The sequence below is a fragment of the Chelmon rostratus genome, chromosome 16, assembly GCF_017976325.1.
Source record: "Chelmon rostratus isolate fCheRos1 chromosome 16, fCheRos1.pri, whole genome shotgun sequence".
Classification (NCBI taxonomy): Eukaryota; Metazoa; Chordata; class Actinopteri; order Chaetodontiformes; family Chaetodontidae; genus Chelmon; species Chelmon rostratus.
This window is the reverse complement of record NC_055673.1, coordinates 5,232,446-5,256,284: the sequence shown is the minus strand read 5'-3', so window position 1 is coordinate 5,256,284 and position 23,839 is coordinate 5,232,446. Positions and strand designations below refer to the sequence as shown.

Sequence of the window (23,839 nt, the reverse complement as noted above, 5' to 3'; positions counted from 1 at the left end):
ATCACAGGGATGAAGGGGAAGGACAGGCAGACATCAGGGAGCCTGGACAGAGCAAACCAGTTTAACCAGTTTTTTAACAGGTTTAGCTCACCTCCTGCCACCTCTCAGACGCCCCCTGCCTCCCACACAGCCACACTGTCCCAAATGGCTAGCACCACCCCCCAGCATTCTCCTGCAAAACACCTCTCCATCTGCCCCCCCCCCTTCTCCTCCTCCTCCCCTCCCCCCACTGAGGACACCAGCATTAACCACCCAACTGTGACTTCAGGCCAGGTAAAGAGGCAGCTGGAAAGACTCAATCAGCGAAAGGCAGCAGGCCCTAATGGCATCACACCTAGGATCCTGAAGACCTGTGCTAGCCAGCTGTCTCCTGTACTGGAACATCTGTTCAACCTGAGCCTGAGCCAGGAGAAAGTCCCGAGGCTGTGGAAGACGTCCTGCCTGGTTCCAGTCCCCAAGAAGCCGAGGCCATCTGACCCAGCTGACTACAGACCAGTCGCCCTCACATCCCATGTGATGAAAGTCCTGGAGAGACTGGTCCTAGCCCAGCTGAGTCCACAGGTGAAGACATTCCTTGACCCTCTGCAGTTTGCCTATCAGCCCCATTTAGGAGTAGATGACGCTGTCATTTACCTGCTGCAACGAGCCCATATGCATCTTGATGGTGGAGGAGGCACTGTAAGGATCACATTCTTTGAATTCTCCAGTGCCTTCAACACCATTCAACCTCTGCTATTGGGTGAGAAGCTGCGGGGGATGGGTGTTAACGACGCAGTGATCTCCTGGATTACTGACTACTTGACAGGACGGCCACAGTTTGTCCGTCTGGGCAGCAGGCTGTCTGATGTGGTGGTCAGTGATACAGGAGCTCCGCAGGGGACTGTGCTTTCTCCCTTCCTCTTCACCTTATACACCACTGACTTTAAGTACAACTCTGAGTCATGTCACCTGCAGAAGTTCTCTGATGACTCAGCTGTTGTCGGGTGTATAAGAGAGGGAGAGGAGGGGGAGTACAGGACACTGATAGACAACTTTGTTGAGTGGTCCGAACAGAACCACCTGAGGCTGAACATCAGCAAGACCAGAGAGATGGTGATCGACTTCAGGAGGAAGAAGATGCCTTCACAGCCACTACTGATCAAAGGGGAGGTGGTGGAGGAAGTGGAGGACTACAAATACCTTGGAGTGGTGATCGACAACAGACTGGACTGGAAATCCAACACAGACTGTGTACAAGAAGGGGATGAGCAGACTACTTCCTGAGGAGACTGAGATCCTTCAACGTGTGCAGCAAAATGTTGGAGATCTTCTACCAGTCTGTGGTTGCCAGCGACACCAACAGATTTGATAAGATCATCAAGAAGGCTGGCTCTGTACTTGGACTCAGACTTGAGTCTTTTCAGACTGTGGTGGAGAGGAGGATGCTGAATAAACTGCTATCCATCATGGACAATGATCAGCACCCTCTCCATCACACAGTGGACAGACAGCGGAGCACCTTCTCCCACAGGCTGCTACAGCTCCGCTGTCAAAGGGACAGATACAGGAAATCTTTCCTGCCACATGCCATTCCACTGTACAATAAAAAAATACAATACTTTGTACCACTACTGTTTGCTACTTTTGATATTTTAATTATTAAGTATACAATTTTTACTGCTTGCTATTTTGATATTTTATTCTGTATACTTAGCCCATGCCCACTGCCTTGAGAACGAGTCCAACAACGAGCGTCCAGGCAGTGCAAGTGGAGCACCCACAGATGGAGCCAACGTTTGTCCCTCACCAGGTAACAGATCTAGCCGAGTGTAACTCTCCCCCAGTGTCTCCAGAACTCTTGAAACAGTTGGTGGGTCTGTGCACCGTAGTGCGGCTGACCATGAATGGAATGGATGTCCCCTTATTGTTGGACACTGGTTCAAATGTTACCACACGGACAAAAAGCTTTTTCATGTCACATTTTCACTCAGATCAGCCTAAGATTAACACCTGTAAGTGGCTAAATCTCTCTGCTGCCAATGGGCTTGCCATCCCCTATTTGGGGTATGTAGAGATGGACGTCACTGTTTTAGGTCGAGTGCTTCGTGATTGTGGTGTTCTAATTGTCGAAGACCCACCTAGTTCTACAACATTGCATGATCAAAAGGAAAAGGTTCCTGGGCTGTTGGGCATGAATGTCAACTCCATAATGACCTCTATGCAGAATATGGTCCTGCCATGTTCTCTGTCCCTCAGGTTACACAAGCTGCTCCGGGTTGGAGAGAAGCGCTACAAATGTGCCATTTGATGGAGACTGAACAGAGTGAAGAGGGGCTTGGCAAACTACGAGTGTATGCGCAGAACCCTGTCCAGATCCCTGCAGGTACCACAGTGATGATTCCAACCACAGGTCCAAAAGGTAAACATTACAACTCACTGACAGCCCTCCTGGAACCTGATGATATTGCAACTTGCATGCCCGCAGGTTTACTAGTGTCCACTGCTCTAGCTACACTGAATGATGGATTGGCCTACATCCCAGTTACAAATATAAACCATGAACCAGCCTACCTTCAGCCACGAACCTCTTTAGGTGTGCTGCATTCGGTTCATGTGGTAGAGCCTAATAGTCCCACCATTGTCTTTAATGAGGAGATTGATGCTCAAGGCAAAGTAACTGTAATCTGCTCCCAAGCTTCTGCTATGCAGCCCCAGGGTTTAGATTTACAGTCAGTTGACTTGTCTAACCTGAGCCACCAGGAGCAACTGGAAGCAGAGATTTGCTTGGGAAGTACAAGGATGTATTTTCGTCAGGGGAGAGTGATCTGGGCTGTACAACACTCATTGAACATAATATCCCTGTTATAGATGACATTCCAACTAAACAGTGCTACCGCCGCACCCCTCCATCTCAATTTGAAATAGTTAAAGCTCACATTAAACAACTACTACGGACCCAAGTCATAAGGGAGAGTTGCAGTCCTTATGTCGCGCCTCTGGTTCTAGTTCAGAAAAAGGACGGCTCTCTAAGGATGTGTGTAGACTACAGGCAACTCTGCAAAGACACGAAGGGACGCTTATCCACTGCCTCGAATTGAAGAATCACTAGATGCTCTAACAGGTGCCAAATGGTTCTCTACATTAGACCTTGCAAGTGGATACAATCAGGTCCCTGTAGCTGAAGCAGACAAACATAAAACCGCTTTTTGTACTCCATTTGGTCTGTTTGAATTCAATCGAATGGCTTTTGGTCTATGTAATGCACCCAGTACCTTCCAGAGATTGATGGAAAGGATATTTGGAGACCAAAGTTTTCAGTCTCTGCTTCTGTATATGGATGATGTGGTAGTCCTTTCAACCTCTGTAGAACAACATTTACAAAGACTGGAGCTGGTGTTGCAGTGTCTGCAAAAAGAAAACTTAAAGGTTGAGCTAAGCAAGTGTTGCTTCTTCCAAAAGCAAGTCAAGTACCTGGGCCATGTGGTCTCTGAGGATGGGGTGGCCACTGATCCAGATAAGATTGCTGCAGTGGCATAGTGGAAATGCCTAGAGAATGTCAAAGAACTAAAATCATTCCTGGGCTTTGCCAGCTATTTTCGACGATTTGTTCCTGGCTTCTCTCAAATTGCCTCACCATTAAATTCCTTGGCTGCAAAATTAACTAGTAAAGATAAGAGGGTCAAAAATCTGATCAAACCCCACTGGACTGAGAAATGCCACACAGCTTTCCAGACACTTAAACAGAAACTCACCACTGCTCCAGTGCCAGCTTATGCTGACTTAGAACTTACTAATAAACCATTTATCCTGGATGTAGATGCTAGCCATGATGGGTTGGGGGCAGTCCTTTCACAGGAGTGGGATGGCAAAATTCGACCCATTGCTTTTACTAGCCGCAGTCTAAGAAGAACTGAAAGAAATATGCAAAATTATAGTTCCATGAAACTGGAATTTTTAGCCCTTAAGTGGGCTGTTGCAGAGAAATTCAGAGAGTACTTGGTGGGCCAAAAGTGCACAGTATACACAGATAACAATCCTCTAACCCATCTCCAAACAGCCAAATTGGGAGTAGTCGAACAAAGGTGGGCCTCAGAATTGGCAAGTTTTGATCTGGACATCAAATACAAACCAGGAAGAGCTAATACAAATGCAGATGTCCAGGCAAAATGCAAACCTGGAGCATATGCTAACCCTTGCTCCTACGTTTGCCCTCTCACAGGAACTGAGGTGTGCAGTGCAACAGCAGCATGATGTTACACTGAGTAGGAAAGGCTACACTGAGTAGGCGTGAAGGACTCGTAGCTTATTATACACATACCTCTCCAGCAGAATGTTTTGTGCCGCTCTGAGGAACTCCCTTCCCTCAAGTCCTGGGCGTCTCAAAATGTCCTTAAATTTAACAATGAAAAGTCCAAAGTCGTTCTGTTCTGGTTCAAGACATAAAATTCCATCAGCTCCTTTGCTGCTAATCCTGATGGTCTCTCAAGTAATATTACATAGGCTGCTCTGCAATCTCAGGGTAATATTTGATGCCAAGCTCTGTTTAGGTGAGCATGTCAAAAGTGCTGTTCAGTCATGCTTCTTCCAGCTCAAATTAATCTCTAGGATTAGGTATTTTTTATCATTTGCAGATCTACAAGAAGTTGTACAAGCTACAACCTGTTCTCCTCTTGATTACTGCAATGTTCCTAAATATAGTAATATCCTTTATTTAATCACAAAGTTGTGAACCTCCCCCATCCTTGCTTGTGAATGACTGAGTCTCACTGTAACCACTGAACCTGTTTCCGTGTGGAATGTTCCAAACAGGTGTTTTTTGAGCGTTCCACATCTTTGGCAGTCTTTTGTTGCTCCTGTCCCAACTTGTTTGAAACGTGTTGCGGCATCAAATTCAGAATAAGCATATTTACAAAAATCAATGAAGCTGATGAGGTCAAACATGGAATAAAATGTATTTGTGCTGTTTTCCATTGAGCAAATATCAAAAAGACTGAGCAAAGTTATCATGTTCAGTTTAATTTCTGTCCCAATGTTTCTTGAATCAGGGTTGTACATTCACCTCCAGACAGCTGTGTCATGACCCGTGCCATGCACGCCGGTTTTGTTTAGTTTTCCTCTTGATCTTTTGCCTCATTCAGTTTGTAGGTGTTCATTGTAGTGTTTCTTAGTTCATGTTTGTTTCTCTGTTCATGTCTGTGTTACTTCACTGTCTGCGTTACCGTGTCTTGTCCCCTTGCCTTCTGCCACAGCCACAGTTATTGCCCTTGCCTTAGCGCCCATAGTAAGTGTTTGTCGTGTTTCATGTAAGTGTGTTTTGTTGTGTTTTCTCTGTTCATGTCAGCACCGTGTTTTATGTGAGCGTCTCCCTGGCTTGTCTTTGTCTGCTCATTGTCAGTAAACCAGTAAGCTATTCGTGTCTTGTTTTATGTTAGTGTTCCACCGTCATCAGTGTTGTCTGTATCCCCCTTCCCATAGCATATGCCCAGGTTCATAGTAAGTGTTTCGTTGCGTCCTCCTTGTCCATGTCGGTGCTCTCCTGTTGTCTACGTTAACTCACCATAGCCATAGTCTCATTGTAAGTGTAATATCCTTGTTCTTGTCTGTGCCGAGTTTTATGTGAGTGTGTCTTTGTCTATTTGTCGATTCACCCAAGTCTGTCTTTTCCTCTACCTCTTACCACAGCCACAGTCTTCATTCGTAAGCCATCATTTCCTCTGAGTCTTTTGTTGGGTAACTAGTTTCTGTTTTCCTTTCATAGTTTATAGTTCAGCCGATTTGTTCTCCTTGTGAAGTTATTTTCTGTTTGATTATTTTGTTATTTAGATTCTTGTTCCTCCGTTTGCTAGGAGTGTATTTTGAGTTGTTTTTCATATCTAGTTCCTTCATTAGTCAGTTCTGTTTTCATAGCCCATTGTCCTTTCCTCCTTCGGGAGTGTTTTCTGTTATTTATTTTATTCGTTGATAGTTATTCACGGTCTTGTCCCTAGCTCTGTTGTGTCTTGTGTTCATGTGTGTACATTCCCTGTGTTGTTTCATTGTCGTGTGACTCTGTCTCCCTTAGTGTGTTTTAGTCATAGTTCCCTGAGTTGTAGTTTACCTTGTTGTGTCTTGTTTATAAATTAATTAATTTGAACCTAGCGCATCCCTTGTTTTGTCTTTGTTTTCATGTCCTTCCATGTCGTGAATGGTTTTCCTTGTCTTGTCTTTGTTCATGTCCATGCCACGTTTCATGTAAGCGTTATCTAGTCTTGTCTTTGTCTATGTTCCCCGTTGTGTCTGCACCTGGGTTCTACCCATAGTTCCCCTCACAGTTTCCCTAAGTCCCCCCCAAGCTGCACCTTAAACACAAAGCAGATTCATGTCAAAGGCATCTTTTCAGTGTCTCATTAACTCCTCTGTTTATCTTTTCTTGTCCATCTCTTCCTCCCAGGTCGCTTTGCTGTGTGTGACATGAGCTGTGGCCGTCAGTGTCATCAAGCCCGTCGAGAAGAAGGTATTTCAATTACAGTTGGTCAGTAAGGTTAAAACAAGTACATTATTTATCAGTTTTAGGCCTTTCATCACTTCTTCTGTGGAGTCTATGATAACAGAGTACGGGTTTTCAAATGAATATGTGCTGTTTGATACATATATAGTTGTTATTTGTGACAGAGCTATGAAGGTGTTTCAAAAGACACAATCCAGGAGGTGAGTAAACCAGTTTTAAGCATGAATGTGCTGTAAAATAGAACAAACCGACCCATTGCTTAGAACAGACTGGTTCGACTGGTTGTGCTGATGGAATACGTATCGTGGGTGTACCTTTGCAACAGACAGCTTTTACACCTTGTCAGTGCAGAGATAATTACAGGAGGAGGAAGAGATGAGGGAGGAGGAGGAGGAGCAGGTGAAGCCATTATCTTCCCATCTCTTCTTAAATCAAACGCAAGCAAAGCGACTTGATTGAACAGGAGCCAACAGACGTCCACTGCCTTCATTTGGCTTTTCAACCAGGTGAGTTAAAACACTGTAACATCTTTGCATTTGACACACAAACAGTTTCTATCGTTCTTTTAAACTGGTTGTTTCAACCAGAAATGAAACAACCAACCGTAAGTACTGTACTTAAGAGCAATCTTATGGTTCTGTCTTCACTTAAGAATTTCCATTTTATGCGAACTTCATCTTCTAATCATATATTTTTACTTACAGGAACTTAAAATTTTACTTGTTAACGTGTATTTTTATCGTGTGGTCTTGCTACTTTTGAGTAACACAACGTTGCCCCATTTGCTTGGTACAACCGATTTAAATAACTGTGGGAGTCTGAGCTCACCTTGTTTTCAGAGTTTTCATTTCAGAGACAACTAAACTGCTCTCCATATTGTTTAGAACTAGTAAATCGAAATGGGAAAGGAAAAGACCCACATCAACATCGTGGTCATTGGCCATGTCGACTCCGGCAAGTCCACCACCACCGGCCACCTGATCTACAAGTGTGGAGGAATCGACAAGAGAGCCATCGAGGTGTTTGAGAAGGAAGCCGCTGAGGTTGGTGACAGCATTTCAAACCCAATGAGGCTGTGACACTGTGACATTGCAGGTGTGGAAAACTGGTGTGGCCTGGATGCAAGGGCTACCAGATTTTGCTCAGTTTGCTGCCACCTACTGTTGGAATATGTGTACTATTTTTATCGAGGCAATTCGACTGCAAATACTCTGGTTTCATGAGTTACTTTCGCATTTTTTAACATACAAACAGAAAAATAATGTGACTAGCAAAGCAAGAAAAAAGAGGACAATCAGCCTCAAATACCTATGAAATAACAGGCTTCTGAGAATATCAGCATAAACAAATTATGTAAAGGACACTTAAATTAATTGTAATGACAGAAGACTCACAATGAAGTTATTCTAGTGGTCTACATAAAATACTTTTTGCAACTCTTCTGTTTTGGGTTTTCATAGTTAAATAAAGAGTTGAGTTGGACATTAAATCAGTCAATAAAATAAATAAATAATAAAACCAAGAAATGACAACAAAAAATACAACAAATTGATGAAAATGATTTTTTTTTTGACAGGTGAGTTATCATATGCGTGAGGAAAAAAGTACTGCAAATGTGTATGCAATATTTTACTGCAAATTCGGTTCATCTTGAAGACAAGATTAATTGGGAAAAAAGGAAGTCATGGAAGTTAAAGATAAAAGTAAAAATAAGAAAGACTTTTAAAAATGTGGAAGTTTAAGTTTAAATGGTCGAAAAGGTCAATTGTACATTTAAACGAATAAGATACATTTGATTTATATTCGAATTTTTTTAAAAATCCATATATTCAATTGCAAATATTAATGATAAAATAACTGTTTTTGTGAATGGAGTCTGGTGGCTTTGGCAGGGCGACCGACCTGTCCCTTCAGCCTTTCCCTAATGTTGTCCGACACTTATTTTAGTAATCTGAGCCTGTCGGTGGCACCAACACTTTGACTGGACGTACACTGGCAACACCCGGAGAGATTTAATTGCAGCGCGCGCCATGGCTGCTCTCCATCAATACTGAAAAAAACTGTTGTCTAAGTTAGCCACATGGACAAAAAAAACAGAACAACAACAACAACAAAGTCGTCCAGGACGCGTGGACACTGGAAAGTGCGCACACAAACTGAAATGCAGTTAAAGCTGAAACAAGCGCACAACTCAGCACCACGTTAGAGAACATTATTTTATTTGTTTATTATGGTTATATGTAGGTGTGTGGATCTTTTAAAAGACGTTTATGTTGAAATAATATACAATTAGAGCATTTTTTGTAACTTTTTTAGCAATTATTCTAAATAGGCTTCTTTTTGATAAATTCATTGTTGTCTTCTTCCTGACATTTGGCCTTCCTCTGTTAGCTCTTTGGTTATTTTAACTGCATCCTTTTCTAATGCAGGATGGGGCTGTTCAGAGGAAAGCAAAGGCTCTGCAACTATAGCTTGTGTTCAGGACTTGACCGTGCCCATGTCCTGTGAGATTTTTGTCTTAAATATAACCTGAACTTAAAAAAAACAAAAACAATTGAACTTGTGTTCTTTCCACCCCATAAAATCAAGACGGCCTCGAAGCTTTGGTGACCCCTAGTGGTGGTTGTGAACCAGTGCTTTAAACTGCAAAAGTCGTTCAAAGCTCTGCCTGAGGAGGAATGAACCGATGTTTTAACATCTGCCCAGTTCTTCTGTGATAGCTACTGGTTTAACCAGGTTGTTTTTAGACATCTCAGGAGGCGGCACGACCTTAATATGAAAGAGTGTTACAAATTATGGATGCGCCTCCTTTAATAAAAAGGATTTGAGAAAAATATCCCATTTGGATTTTTAAATATTATAGTAAATGCTAAAATGAATACATTTAGAAGACACAAAATGTGAATGCACTTCGTGAACCACTGGACAAATTGCTTGAGTTTTTGTTTTACAAATGTCTTTGGCTGAACTTTAATCACACACCATCACACTGTCTGTTAGTCTCCCTGTTTTCCTCATTCCTGTCGTCTCATCCACCACAGATGGGCAAGGGCTCCTTCAAGTACGCCTGGGTGCTGGACAAACTGAAGGCCGAGCGTGAGCGTGGTATCACCATTGACATCGCACTGTGGAAGATTGAGACCACCAAGTACTACGTGACTGTCATTGACGCCCCTGGACACAGGGACTTCATCAAGAACATGATCACTGGTACCTCTCAGGTAAAGACACACCTTTTAACCTGCTCTCGACTGGCTCAACACTTTCAGCTTTGTACATTACACCACAAGTTACTAATTAAGTTTCAAGCTTTTTTTTTTTTTTTTTTTATCAGGGTTTGGGTTCAGATGTTACAATGGCTGTAATTGCTTATGTTTCCATCTAGCCAACACCTGGAGCAGCCAGTATGCTGGAATGGTAGTTGTCCCAGAAAATCACTTCATTATGTTTTTGTAAAAGCTGAATTTGAACATTTTGAAAATTATTGATTAATTATTGATTATTGTTATTGAATGTCCAGCCTCAATTTTATTCCTCATTTGTTTTCACTCAGCACTCCAAAAAGAAAACCAAAGAGACAAATGAAGTGAAATTTATTCATTCATTCAGTCAACCTTTATGTATACTCGAGAGATCACTGAGGTACGACCCTCATTTACAATGACCAAGAGTCAGTGAATAACAAAACAACAACAAAGAGATGTACTAACAGAGGCAGTCAATACCAGCTTCAATAAAAGAGAAAACTTTCAAATTATGGACAACAATTTGGTAGATAAATGAGGATGATCAAGATGCAAAATAAAATACAGTTATGTAAAAAAAAAAAAAAAAACACGATTAGCATAAAGTGTTTAGTCAGGTTTCTGATGTGCACACAAACAGGGCTAGAGCAACCATCATTTTTGCTGCGACAGAACATGCAGATGTGTAGACTTCTAGAAAATGTCTCCCTGTTTAGGCTGACTGCGCTGTGCTGATCGTTGCTGCTGGTGTTGGTGAGTTTGAGGCTGGTATCTCCAAGAACGGCCAGACCCGTGAGCACATCCTGCTGGCCTACACCCTCGGTGTGAAGCAGCTCATTGTTGCAGTCAACAAGATGGACTCCATCTCTTACGACCAGTTCCGTTTCATGGAGATCACCCATGAAGTGAGCAACTTTATCAAGAAAGTTGGCTACAACCCTGCCACGGTTGCCTTCGTCCCCATCTCTGGGTGGCATGGAGACAACATGCTCGAAGAAAGTGACAAAGTGAGGACATTTCCGATTAGTGTAAACCCGAGCATTGAGAACATGGACAGATGTCTCACTTTAAATCTGTTTGTAGATGCCCTGGTTCAAGGGATGGCGTGCTTGCTACGCCACTGGAAAAACACTGTTTGAAGCTCTTGACGCCATCCTGCCGCCTGTCCGCCCCACTGACAAGGCCCTCCGTCTGCCGCTGCAGGACGTTTACAAGATTGGTTGTAAGGGGTGTCGGGTGTTGTAACGTCACCTCACTTTTCACACTCGACACATGAAATCATATTACTTCACATAACTTCCAAACACACTGCTATTACCTGCTGCCTCTAATACCCGAATTTCTAGAAGTCTATCTTATCTTTTCTTATCTTATTTGGTGCAAATATTGAAATTAAGCACACGGCGAAGATTCATATTACGACGCTGCTAGGACACAGTCACAGAATGTCAAAATCCAACCCAGACGCGCAGAAGGCATTCGAAGTTGCACTAACAACAGTAGCAGCAGCTTCTTCGGGCAAAACATGGTGAAATAAGAGAGATTTGATTGGCGGGTGAGATGCTGCTGTTGACTCTGCTAAAAAGACAAAAAGCACATCTGGAAATGGTTAAAAGTTTTAAATGCAGAGTGCTTATTGTTCACAGGGACCAAAACTGGCAAACTATTCATCACTTACTTGTAACGTGTCAGTTTTATCTACGTTTTTACCAGCTTTTTTTTTTTTTTTTTTTTGTAAAAAACATGCATGTGTGCTTGCAGCACGAAGCATTGAATATTTGGAGTCGGCTCCCTTACTGGATTACAGTGTGAGTCTGGGGTTTGGACAGGAAACAAGCCACTTGTTCACTCCTTGTTGCAATAAAGGTGTAGTTTTGAGAGGGCTTTAAGATAAAGAGGCCGCTTGTTCACCCACTTTTTCAAAGTAAATTCTGGGTATGATGGCTGATATATGCTTCGGTTGTAATTAGTTTTAATTAAGAAAAATAAATGTGCCTCCTGTTCTCTCAGGTGTCGGAACTGTTCCTGTCGGCCGTGTGGAGACCGGTATCCTGAAGCCCGGAATGTTTGTCACCTTTGCTCCCACCAACATAACCACTGAGGTGAAGTCTGTGGAGATGCACCACGAGTCTTTGAGTGAGGCTCTCCCCGGTGACAATGTTGGCTTCAACATCAAGAACGTGTCCGTGATGGATATCCGCCGAGGATATGTTGCTGGGGACAGTCAGAACGATCCTCCCCAGGAGTGTTCCAACTTCACTGCGCAGGTGAGTCTGAGCAAACGGCATCAAAGGAAATGAAGAGAGCATGAGGAACTGGGCTTGGGTTTTGGGTCTCTCCACAATTTGTATTTGGACAATAAACATGAACTGAACATGGAGATGACATTAGATGCAGGAACCCCAACAAAACTTGACCTCAAGGTTTTAGTGAATATAAACCAAAACCAGAAGACTAAAAAAAGTAGCTTTACATTGTTTGGTATGCTATTGCTTCAATGATAATCGCAAAAAGAAATACATGAATTAAGTAGCACTCACAACAGGCCTGAGACATTCAACACTATTTCTAAATGCACTTAAACATGACTATTTCAGGTCATCATCCTGAACCACCCGGGTCAGATCCATGCGGGCTACAGTCCCGTGCTGGACTGCCACACAGCTCACATTGCCTGCAAGTTTGCGGAGCTTGTGCAGAAAGTGGACCGCTGTTCCGGCAAAAAAATTGAGGACGCGCCCAAGTCTGTCAAGTCGGGAGACGCCTGTACTGCTGTGTTGGTGCCTTCAAAACCTATGTGTGTTGAAAGCTTCTCCGACTTTGCTCCACTGGGTGAGTAAAATTCTTCTCCATCTACTTCATTTGAAACTACAGTCCATTTTTTTATTGTCAAAATAATGAATTCGGCTTTCTTTTAAATGGTTAACCATCTATTAGGTACTTCAGCAGAACCTTGAACTGCTGTTATCCCTACATTCTTGATGCAAATTGAACCATTTCCTTACTTTAATACCAGCTCTAAGACTTCAGCTATTTACAGTGCACATTATAGTTATCTCCAGCATTGCAACTTCAATTGATGCAGTGGCTTGTGTGCAGAGAGCTTAACACACTGCAGCGTAGGAAAACAAATGCAAATAGACAAAACATTAAGAAATTTAGAAAACATCTTCATCAATGATAAGAGACAAATACAGCATCCAGAGACACTTCACCTCCTTGCTTGAGCTTCAACTGCAAAATGCATATGAAGTTTTACATGCAATTGATTCACATTTTAAGATATTTTAATCTTTTTGCAGTGTTAGCAGCTGTAGACTCCAGGAAGTACTGCTCCAGCTAACGGTTGCTGCCTGTAGCTTCATATTTATTGTACTGGCATGCGAGTGGTATCGTCTACCTTTCAACTCTAAAGCAAATAAGTGTCTTTCCCAAAATGTCATGCAATTTCTTTAATGCATGTTCAAAATAAACTGCATTTTTATGTAACTCATGACTCCTAGACCACATTTCCTTGGTTTCAGCTGTGAAAGTAGTTTGTGTTCTTTGTTAAGATTACGGATTCGACGTGGAAAGTCATATAGTTTGATAAAATAAAACTTCTTCACACAAGGTCGGGATATAAAATGAACACATGAAATATGATATAATGTCGAAGGCATCTTTTCAGTGTCTCATTTACTCCTCTGTTTATGTCTTTTCTTGTCCATCTCTTCCTCCCAGGTCGCTTTGCTATGCGTGACATCAGGCAGACCGTGGCCGTCGGTGTCATCAAGTCCGTCGAGAAGAAGGCCGCCAGCGGTGAAAAGGTATCAAGTCTGCACTGAAGGCCGACAAGAAGAAATGAATTTCCATGCAGGAAGTCCAACAAAAAAGTCACGTCTCAACTGCCATCCTGTCTTCATCCCTACATGGTCCTCTGGCTTGTGCTGATTAAAACCCATCGGAAAAGTTTCCGCCGGAAAGGAAGACTTGTGTCTTTTAGGGATTTTTATAAGAACTAGGCTGAAAGTAAAATAAAATTCAACATACCAAGTGAAGATGTTTCTTTTCTTGTTTCACAAATGTTTTCTTTGAGCAATTTCATTCTGGTGCTTCAATGAAAGCATCATTCATTCATTTAAGTGACAACCTCCAGATGTCTTTAACTCATTTAAAATTTGTTCTTGACTCATGAAATGCAGAATGTTTGCATTTCACAAGAGCGGAAACCGTTGTGATATGGAAAGTAATTCTCTAAATGGCAGAAATATTGAATCCGTCCATGAGTGAATCTGTCCATTAATAGTTATTTCTTTCAATACAAGCATCTAATATTATTCTCAACAAATATTTATCTTTCTTTCTCTGTTCAAGCTCTTCCAACTTAATCAGGTACACCAGCTCAAACCTAAAAATAATTTTGGTTTGAAAGAAAGTTTCCACAATACAATGAATCACTCATCTCATCTAAGTAAGGTGTTGACCCCACGTGTTAGGTTAGCGTTAAATGTTCCTCATACCAACTGTGAAAGACTGATCTCCAATACTAGGTAAATTATTACTGGAATAAGCAAGTCAGAGATCCTCTGAGGACATAAAAGTTCTACCTAGCCAGCAGCCAGGGTTCGGGCCTTAAGGTGATCTGTAGGCCGACCACTTTCATCCAGACCGAAACATCTTCCCAACTAGTGGATGGATTGCCATGAAATTCGGTGTAGATGGTAATGGTGCACAGAAGATGGCCCCCTGTCCATTTTTAGCCGAGCATCATGACCAGAAGGTCAAAATTTTCATGCAGGCTACGCCGTGGACTATCTCAGCATCTACTAGACTGATTGGCAACCTTTTTCCATGGTGCCCAGATGATGACTCCAACAAGAGATCCCCTGACTTTTCCTCTAGCACCACCCTCAGGTTGACATTTGTGGATTTGAAAGGACTTCCATGTCTTCCTCAGGATGAATTGCAGTCGCTTTGGTGAACTTTACGTTTAGTGCTATCATCATGTCAGGATGGGTCCAATATTTTGGTCTCATCTCAAAGTTAGCATGCTAGCATGCTAAGACGGTGAACATGGTAAAGATTATACATCAGCGTGTTAGTGTTGCTATTTTAAGCACGTTGGCATGCTGAAGTTAGCTCAGTATGGTCTCACAGAGGTGCTAGCATGGCTTGTGATCTTGTATATACTGTATGTAAATCGTTTGATTTTGTTGTTGAGAATTACGAGACTTTACGAAGAAATTAGCTTGACAGTAGCACTCAGCCCAGCACATTTTAAGTTATTCTCCAACAGTGAAGATCGATAAGGTCTAACCTGTTTGATTACTTATCAGACCTATGGCAATTATACTGAAATGATTCAAGATCACTGCGTCTTCATAAAAACAAGTGTTTTACAGGACATACCTGTTTGTGAACTTGCCAAAGATGGCAACCTAGTTATGAAACAGCTGGCAGTAGCATATTTGGAATTGTGCAACTGCCATTTTATTATTACTAAATCCACTGAGAAGGAGGAGGATGCGAGAGGACGGCCTTATCCTCAGATTACACTTCAGGGAATCTGAAAGTGAAAGTAAAGGTAGTCAATAGAGAAGAGGAAGGCAGACATAGAACAACGGCAGCAACAGACACGTCTCGAAACAGGTGAGTTATAGCATTGTGATCTCATTCAGAGATTCCAATAGATAATGAAAATAATGAATATCTATCTATCTATCTATCTATCTATCTATCTATCTATCTATCTATCTATCTATCTATCTATCTATCGGCTTTAAATCAAAGCTAGCAGCTCTTTGAGGCTGTACTTAGGCACAGTGGTGTCTTGAGGTAAGTGCTAACATGATAGCATGCTGTGCTAACAAGTTCACAGTGCCAATGTTTAGGACATGTTTAGGACGTTTGCCATGTTCACTATCTTAATTTAGCCTCTCAGCATGGCAACATTTCCTAATTAATTAGCACTAAGCACAAAGTGCAGCTCAGGCTAACAGGATTGTTTAGCTGGATTAGTCTGCTTTTGCATCTACCAAAAAGTTAAACATATTAAATTTTGGCGCTCTGTAAAAAGGGTATCAAAGTCAAAACAAACATTACTCGAAAGCGTTCTTAACTTCTGAAGTAGATCGTTAACAGGAAAGAGGACTGTTAAAGTGGCATAAAAAGTTTACGTCCACTTGACAAAAACACTCGTCCTACGTGTGCCTGATGCATTTTTTATGGTAAATCATGGTTTTGCGGTTATTCTACTAAAATTGCTAAAGCCAGTGTACATGTGTACTTTCCACACTAAATCTTTCAGTCCAGTTGAACAAATCAAAATGGTTGTAAAAAAAAAAGATATAAAATATATCTATTTTTATTTTTCTGTTTATGCATCAGCGTGTCCATTATTTGTTCTATAAAATAAATATTTTGTGTTCACTTTATTAAAAAGAAATCATTGGCCAAAAGCAGCAGTTGTTTTGCCATAAAGCTCTTTTGCTATGTAGAGTGCATAATCAATAAACTCAGAAAAACTATATTGAATGTAAATGTTGACCATATTATTGGATTATTATTATTGATGCATCAATGTAAAAGCAGGATTTTATTGTTGCAGTTGGTTGAGGCGGATCTCATTTTGAACTAAACTAACACAAAAAGTAAGGTAGTTTGTGTTTGGTAGATTATTTCTTTGTTGTAACAATGCTTCTTGGCAATAAATTGTATACGGTTGGAAAGCCTGTTTATTTCCCCTTTCAATGGTTTCAAATGTGCAAGGAACATGCATTTGTGGAATGAGCAGCAGAGCTGAGTATGTGGGCTGCGCCCATGAAACATTTGCCAAATCTCCTCTGCCAATGCCAAACAGTTTGTTCTCCTATTGACTCTTGTTTGGTGGATTGGATGATTGAAGCCTGAAGAAACAAGACATATTGGCAATTTAACAATTTAACAAACAGGAACCTCAGTCGCGTGTGGAAGAACCATACACAGCCACAACAGCCTGGCACCTCCTGTCATCATTTAAAATGCAAATAAACAGGCTTTCCAATGGTATAGGATTTATTGCCAAGAAGCATTGTTACAACAAAGAAATAATCTACCAAACACAAATTTCCTTACTTTTTGTGTTATGTTTTATTTGTATAGGACAGTGACTAATGATTATTTTCATTATGGTTTAATTTGCTGATTATTTTCTCCATCAACTGATTGATTGATTGATTAGTCAACTAATCACTTCAGCTGTACTTGTATACTGTTGAGTAATTTCATTTTTATCAAAGCAGTCAAATCAATGTAGTGCAGTAGAATTAGAAAGCGACTCAAGTACAAGAATATATACTTCATATTTGTACTTAAGCGCAGTACTTGAGTAAATGTATTTAAATTCCACCACTGGTTCTCTGTATGTAGACGAGACTGCTAAGACGAGTGAGTGATGGCGGGAAAGGACAGTCTAAAGACTGAAGCAGCACAGCAAAGCAAGGACGCCAGAGGAAAGCCGAGTCCTCCACGTCTCACACCAGCAAGACAGAGACAGAAAGTTCAACAACAACCTGCAGGTGATAAAGAGTGTAAAAAAGCTGCAGCTTAATCTCGAAATACCTGCCATTGTTCTGTTGACATTGCTGCTTGTAGCTTAACATTAACATGCTCTTAATGCTTTGGAGATTTGGACGAGTTCTTGTTATTCTCTCCTCTGTAAAGTCCATTTTGCAGAGGAGCGGTCCAGAGCGGTTGAGGAGCCGGTCTCCATTTCCCCAGAGCTGGCCAGCTGGATTAAACTCAGCGCTCAAGACCTCAAGATCCGGCAGACAGACCGCCGCTGGGCTGCAGAGGTGGTTAATGATTTCCGAGAGAGCCTGCTGAAATTCCTGAGGAGCAGCAATGATCAGCCTTTCTTTCAGTCAGCTGAGTTCCTCACCACCGGCAGCTACTTTGAGAAAGTTAAGGTGAGGTCATGACTGCCACTTAAGGCAACACTACATCCAGAGATTTGTATTCTTCTACAAATATCCTATAACTTTCCACAAAGACTTAAACACCACAGCATGCACATACACTTCTACAATCTATTGCAATTCAGCACAACAGCTCTGCCATAATTTCTGCCTTTATGGAGTTCATAATGTTCGTTTTGTGTCATCAGAAATGTGTAATTATATGTTTACTTCTGAGGCCATAGATAGAGGTGGTGCTGTTCTGCACAACAACACGCCTGTAAATATGATGCAGTCCAGTCCAACACCATGACTAACCATGACCTCAGTGTTAAGACATGTCATTTATTTAACTGTTTTATGACAGCGCCAACAGAAAATGACCACTGAAGGCATCATATATGTAGATTTTAATGCAGATGGATTGGATTCAGCAGAGCCTCCCAAAAGGCTATTCCATTACCTGGCCATCATTACTAAGCCAATGATTTTCCATAATTATGCTGTGACTAAACATTGGGTCTGAAACTGACCCCCCAATGTGGTTCAGACATGAAACCAGGTCTGATAATCAAATCAAAGACAAGCAAGGAAACTCATCCACTCATACAGCAACACCACTGTTGTGTTGAATCCCTGCGCTCCTGCTTCAGATCCACAGCCCCGATGAGTTTGACATGATGCTGAAGCTTCAGGCTCCTTCACGCCTCAACATGACGGAGCTCGACGGTGGTCTCTTCTATCGGATCGATTTTGCCCGGCCCACTCGGAGCCCCATACAAGCCTTTCTTTTGGAGAACGAGCGCACGCTTTCATCGAGCAAGATCCTGAGCGAGATGTATCGCCTGGTCCGCAAGTTCCTTAAGACCTACCAAGGTGTGATCATCGCCTTTCATCATCTGTCTCATCTGTTGTTTGTGTCAATCAACCGGTACTTCATAAAATCAAGCTACTTACGTCCTGTCTGTGTTTACTTTACCCTGTTTCCAGTGCCCGATAAATGCTGTCGCTGGGAGGTGAACAGGAAGCGTCCCAACTCGCCAGCTGTGACTTTATCTCTGTTCAGGACTGAAAACTGCAGCGACGAGCTGATCTCCGTGGACGTGGTTCCAGCTCTGGAGGTGATCGTTTAATCTGTACATTTTTATCATGACAGCTGAGGAATGGAAATCTGGAGAAAAAAATCACCCACCGTTCTCAGGTTATAGATACAGATGAAAGACACCTAAAAACTTGATATGAATTAAGAGATTAAAGGGGAAAAAACAGACTAAATGCATTATTATATAAATGTTATTTACGCATGAACAGCTGATGATGCTCAGTCATACAGGAGCTACACACACACACACACATATATATATATATATATATATATATATATATATATATATATATATATACACATCATATAATTGTCTAATAATTATTGATGCATTAACGTGTAAACATCACTTTAATGTTGCAGCTGGTAAAGGGGGAGCTAATTTTAATGATTTCACATGCTGCTGGATAGTTTAATATATAATAATAATACATCGTAATTTATTTGTTGTTCTGTATCAATAATCCAAATCCACAAAGTAACTAATAGTTGCACAGATAAATGTAGTGGTGTGTAAAGTTCAATACTTTCCTCAGAAATATAGTAGAGTAAAAGTATAGTGTAATACTATACGTTACATATACTATACTATACATATGTAATTCTTAAGTAAAGTGTGAGTACCTCAAAATTGTACTTAAGTACAGTACTTGAGTAAATGAACTCAGATATTTTAGCCCACTGGATAATACTTGTGTAAATACTTGTTTTATATTCTTTGACTAAAGTAAAAGATGTGCGTACTTGTTCCATCTTTGGCAATAGCATTAGTAGTCATAGTAGTAATAGTAATAGTGGTAGAATGAGTACTAGTGGGGTACTAGTACTGTGTACTAATGTAATGCAGAGGATCGTAATAGTATTGGAGGTGTATGTGTTTACTGAGCTAATGTGACTGAACATTTTGTCCATGTTCCTGTAGGCTCACTCCTCTCAGGGATGGCCGCTCGCTGTGCGTCACGGCCCAGATGTTGATGACTGGCTGGGAAAGAAGGTTCGCCAAGAAATCAGAAGTTTACCCTGTTTCTTTGTACCAAAGAGGCTCAAAGGACGAAACCTCAGCGAGGAAGCCAAAGGTGAGAGAAACTCCTGCCTGCTGTGAACATCAATGATTGTGACAGAGAAGATGTTAGTAGTGGTCTGTGGACGCTTTCGCTGCAAGAACAAACTCTGACAAACTTGTGACCTGAAGATCCCAATGACTCGTCATGAAATGCAATTGAGTATATTTACTCAACTACTGCACTTTAAAATTGAGGTACTCACACTTCGCATGAGTATTTACATTTGATGCAACTTCTACTCCATTACACCTGAGAGGCAAATGTTTTACTCCACTGCATTTGTCTGACAGATTTAGTTCCCATATACTTTTCAGATTACAACGTTCCATACCCCTTCTGTCCTGTGAAAACCACGTATCTCCATCTCCACATTGGCAGATTTTGAATTTCTCTGATAAACTGAAGGACGATGTCTTACTTTAAGCTAAAAATCTAAAAAGCCACGTGGATAAGCTGCGAAACACATCGTCACAAGGCTGTAAACGGGCTGTTTTTCTGAGCTCACAAAGCTTTTTAAAGATACGAGGTTCTCACAGGACAGCAACGCTGCAAACGTATGATGATCATATAGAATATGATGCATCGCTCTAGATGAAACTAGCCAACAGTATATAAAGTAGTTAGCGCCACTGTGTGTTTGTGTTGGTGACGTCTTCTCATCAGGTGGTTTTGTCTCTCTGTCACAGAGAGCTGGAGGATTTCTTTCTCTCACATTGAGAAGAAAATCATCACGAGCCACGGCAACAAGAAAACCTGCTGTGAGAGCAACGCTACCAAATGCTGCCGGTGAGACTCTCAGCTACAACAACTTAACACCGACAGCTTCAGACTCTTTATTAATGACTAATTGACATTTACAATTGCAGACTTGGCTTGTTAAAATATAGTAATGGATTAACAACATGAATAACTGCATTATTACTCAACAGAAATTTGTTCTTATTAATGCTTTGATATCATTAGTAAATGAACCTATAAAAAGGTTCAGCTGCATATGTCATAGGTGTCATAATTGTTAATGTTTTAATAAGGATATGTTTGGAATGAATTGATTTTCTTGAGGCCCGTTGTTAATTTAAACACAAGATACTTGTGCTCAAAAAGAGGATTCATTCTCAGTGAAGAACCTTGGAGCTCTAATCTGCCTCTATACCTGCCAAAGAGCAGTGATTCCTAACACGTCTCTGGGGGTCATCAGGTGGAAACCTCCCTTCAACAGTGTTTCGCCTACTTAGTCCCACTACACCTCCAGGAGGTTAGGCAGTGAACTCCGGCGTCCCAGAGTCACCCCCCCTAGTGCCAGTTCACACTGCTCCTACACAATCCAAACAGCACCGCCACGTTCAACTGACCCAGAGATGCTCCAGGTAGTGGCCAGTACCGATGCTACCATTTAACTATTGCTAATGCTAATGCTAACCGCTAAGAAGAACAGAAGAAGACAATACAGTTCCGATGCTACCATTTAGCTAGTGTTACGTGCTAACCGCTACCTGTTAAGAGGAACAGAAGAAGACAATAAAGCTAGATTCACCTATACTGTTAATGTTAATTGCTAGCTACCAATACTAACTGCTAAGATACTATCATACTCTCACCGCTTTAGCTATTGTTAGCTGCTACAATGCTACCACAGGCCTAGATGCCACATGTAACTGCCGATTGCCAGTAAACGATTTGATTATTTCTCTGGCAGGAAGCAGTGCTTAATGCTCCTCAAGTCTCTGATTGAGGGCCTGAAACAACGTTTTCCCAAAGAACTGGAAGACCTCTGCTCGTACCACGGGAAAACCGCCTTCCTCCACACCCTGTCCATCAGGTACTCTTAACATCTTCACCAAAACATCTGTATTATCATAGAAAGGATGGAAGCAGTAGCACTAGATGTAGAAGCAGTACTGGTTAGCAGTGGTACAATGAGTACTACTACAACGTTGTGTAGTAGTGACAGATTAATCAATAATTTATTTTAGTAATTTTAAGATTGAAAAATAATTGGATGCAGCCCAAAAAATAGTTAATGTATGTAAGCACAGAAGTGTTCACTGTAGGATTACCAGTGCTGAAACAATCAGACTATTAATTGATTAGCCAATCAACAAAAATTTGACAAAAATTTGTGAATTTTGTCAAATTCAATAAAAATTGAAGCAAATTGAAGTAATATGTTTAAGTTATCAAGCAAAAATACCCTCTCTCATCCAAGTCCCTTAAATATGAAGATTTGTCTTGTTTCACGTCATTTCAAAATCATTATTTTGAAATGCTCACTGCTCCTCTCTTTCAGTTCACTTCCTGCTCTTGTGTGATTTTGTGCTTCACCCTGATTAGTTTCACCTGTCCCTCACCATGCTTCTCTGGTTCATCTTTATACAATGTGTCAATCATTCCTGCCTTTCGTTTATTGCGTTTTGTTCTCTTGGTGTTTTTGAGTCTTTGCCTTGTTCTCCTGGACGTTGCCTGTTTTCTGGACTCTCTGATTGCCTGAACTGTCTTTTTCTGGCCATTGACGTTCGTCTGCCTCACCATCCCATAAGCCTTTTGTACATTTGATCTTTGTATGAATTAATATTAATTGAACTGTGTCAGCTCTGCCTCTGATTTCTGCATTTGATTCCTGCTTCTTGTTCTCCTGCCACCCCGCTTGCACTACTCTGACACTTGTAGAGACAGATTGGGCTGTGATGGGCTTTTCATTACTTACTGACATTTAAAGAACTTGAAAATGAATGAACTAAAAAATTAGAAACGTTACTAATTGTGAATACAAATAATCTCTAGTTGCAGCCCTATTCAGCCCTTATTGTCTTTAAAATAAGTAGGGTGAGTAGAAGTGTTTGCATTGATATTAGTAGCACTGGTTGATAGAAACTAATAGAAATCTGTATTATCATTTCCAGTCATTCATTCAGTTTTCTTCAGTCTCTCATTTTGCTGACATCTTTTCCCCCTGCGTCTTGCCTGTCAGGTTCAGCGACTCCATGTGGGCTCGTCAACAGCTTCCTGCCTGCTTCCTGCACCTCCTCTGGGCTCTGGAGGACCATGCACGCAGAGGAGTCCTCCCTCACTTCTTCGCCCCCAACTGCAACCTCTTCTCCACGACCGTTTTCCCGCGCAAAGCGCTGGCTTTTCTTGTCAGCGCCCTGGAGGAGCAGAGGAGGGAGGGCCTGCCCTTGCTGAAGCCTCCAGCTCCTGTCCCACCAATGAGACCAATGAGTCCATCCTCAGATGCTACTGAGATATCCGCCGATAAGTCGTCCACACAGATGCCAGTTCACTTTCTGAACACTGCATTTATAAATAAACTGATCCTAGTGTTTGCCGTAGCTTTGGTATGTGTCCTATTCTGCATGTAAATGATTTGAAACTATGAATGTCTGGAATAATACAATCCATCAGGTGTATATATTAAGTAAAACCAGGTAATAAAGGGCATTATCACTTATCTGAAAAGAAGCACAATAACTGTCTATAAAAGTGTGATGATGAACAATGACATACATCAAATATAATATATTCCATGTTGATATGGGACAGATAAGCAACACCTTGAAATCATCTCTCTGCAATACATTTTTTTGTGTGTTAAGTAAAATAAAGTCACCTTTTGTTTTAATGTGAAGTGCTTTGGTATTGTGTTGTATGTCCCTTACAATTTCCCTGAGCTTAACGTACTTCTTGTTTCTTGTTTTAAATGTCCAAAGGTCCAAAACAAGACAGATGCTGAATTTACAATGGTTATTTTAAAAAGTACCAAATAAGCATGTTTGTGAATCTTGGATCAGAAGGAACGTTACGTGTTCTTGCCTGAAAGATAGGAAAGATTAGTTTTGGATTATCAAAACTGTTTCTGATTAATTTTCTGGTGACACATCTTGATGAAATCAACATGTCATTGTTAACGCAATTGAAAGCAAATTCAAGTTTCGTAGCCTCTGCCGACGATAAAAGAATGGACTTATTTAGTTGTTTTTTTATACTAATATTTTGCTTTTAGCGCGTAAAACGGAACCCTCGCGTTCCTCCCGCGATCTTTACCCGAC

General features: G+C 41.3%; 1 protein-coding gene and 1 pseudogene across 2 annotated transcripts; both read left to right on the top strand.

The window, feature by feature from the left end:
• The window catches only part of LOC121619809, a 28,879-nt pseudogene extending 15,128 nt beyond the window's left edge, over positions 1–13,751 (top strand).
• A 1,532-nt stretch (positions 13,752–15,283) lies between these two features.
• LOC121619808 (cyclic GMP-AMP synthase) lies at positions 15,284–23,412 on the top strand. 2 transcript variants are annotated; one of them, XM_041955712.1, is made up of 9 exons: positions 15,284–15,342; positions 17,101–17,249; positions 17,407–17,639; positions 18,281–18,503; positions 18,618–18,748; positions 19,655–19,808; positions 20,483–20,582; positions 21,493–21,615; positions 22,765–23,412. In XM_041955712.1, exons 2-9 carry the CDS (start codon positions 17,126–17,128, stop codon positions 23,150–23,152), a joined length of 1,476 nt encoding a protein of 491 aa, XP_041811646.1. In that variant the 5' UTR covers positions 15,284–15,342; positions 17,101–17,125; the 3' UTR covers positions 23,153–23,412. The 2 variants fall into 2 exon arrangements, with proteins under 2 accessions (XP_041811646.1, XP_041811645.1); XM_041955711.1 differs by having other exon boundaries at positions 17,395–17,639.
• The last annotated feature ends 427 nt before the right edge of the window (positions 23,413–23,839 follow it).

Excerpts from the sequence above, each read along its gene's own strand:
- LOC121619808 (XM_041955711.1), top strand. The coding sequence starts at position 17,126 with ATGGCGGGAAAGGACAGTCTAAAGACTGAAGCAGCACAGCAAAGCAAG. Across the intron at positions 17,640-18,280 it reads GCTACTTTGAGAAAGTTAAG|ATCCACAGCCCCGATGAGTT; the intron begins GTGAGGTCATGA and ends CTCCTGCTTCAG. Across the intron at positions 21,616-22,764 it reads CTCCACACCCTGTCCATCAG|GTTCAGCGACTCCATGTGGG; the intron begins GTACTCTTAACA and ends CTTGCCTGTCAG.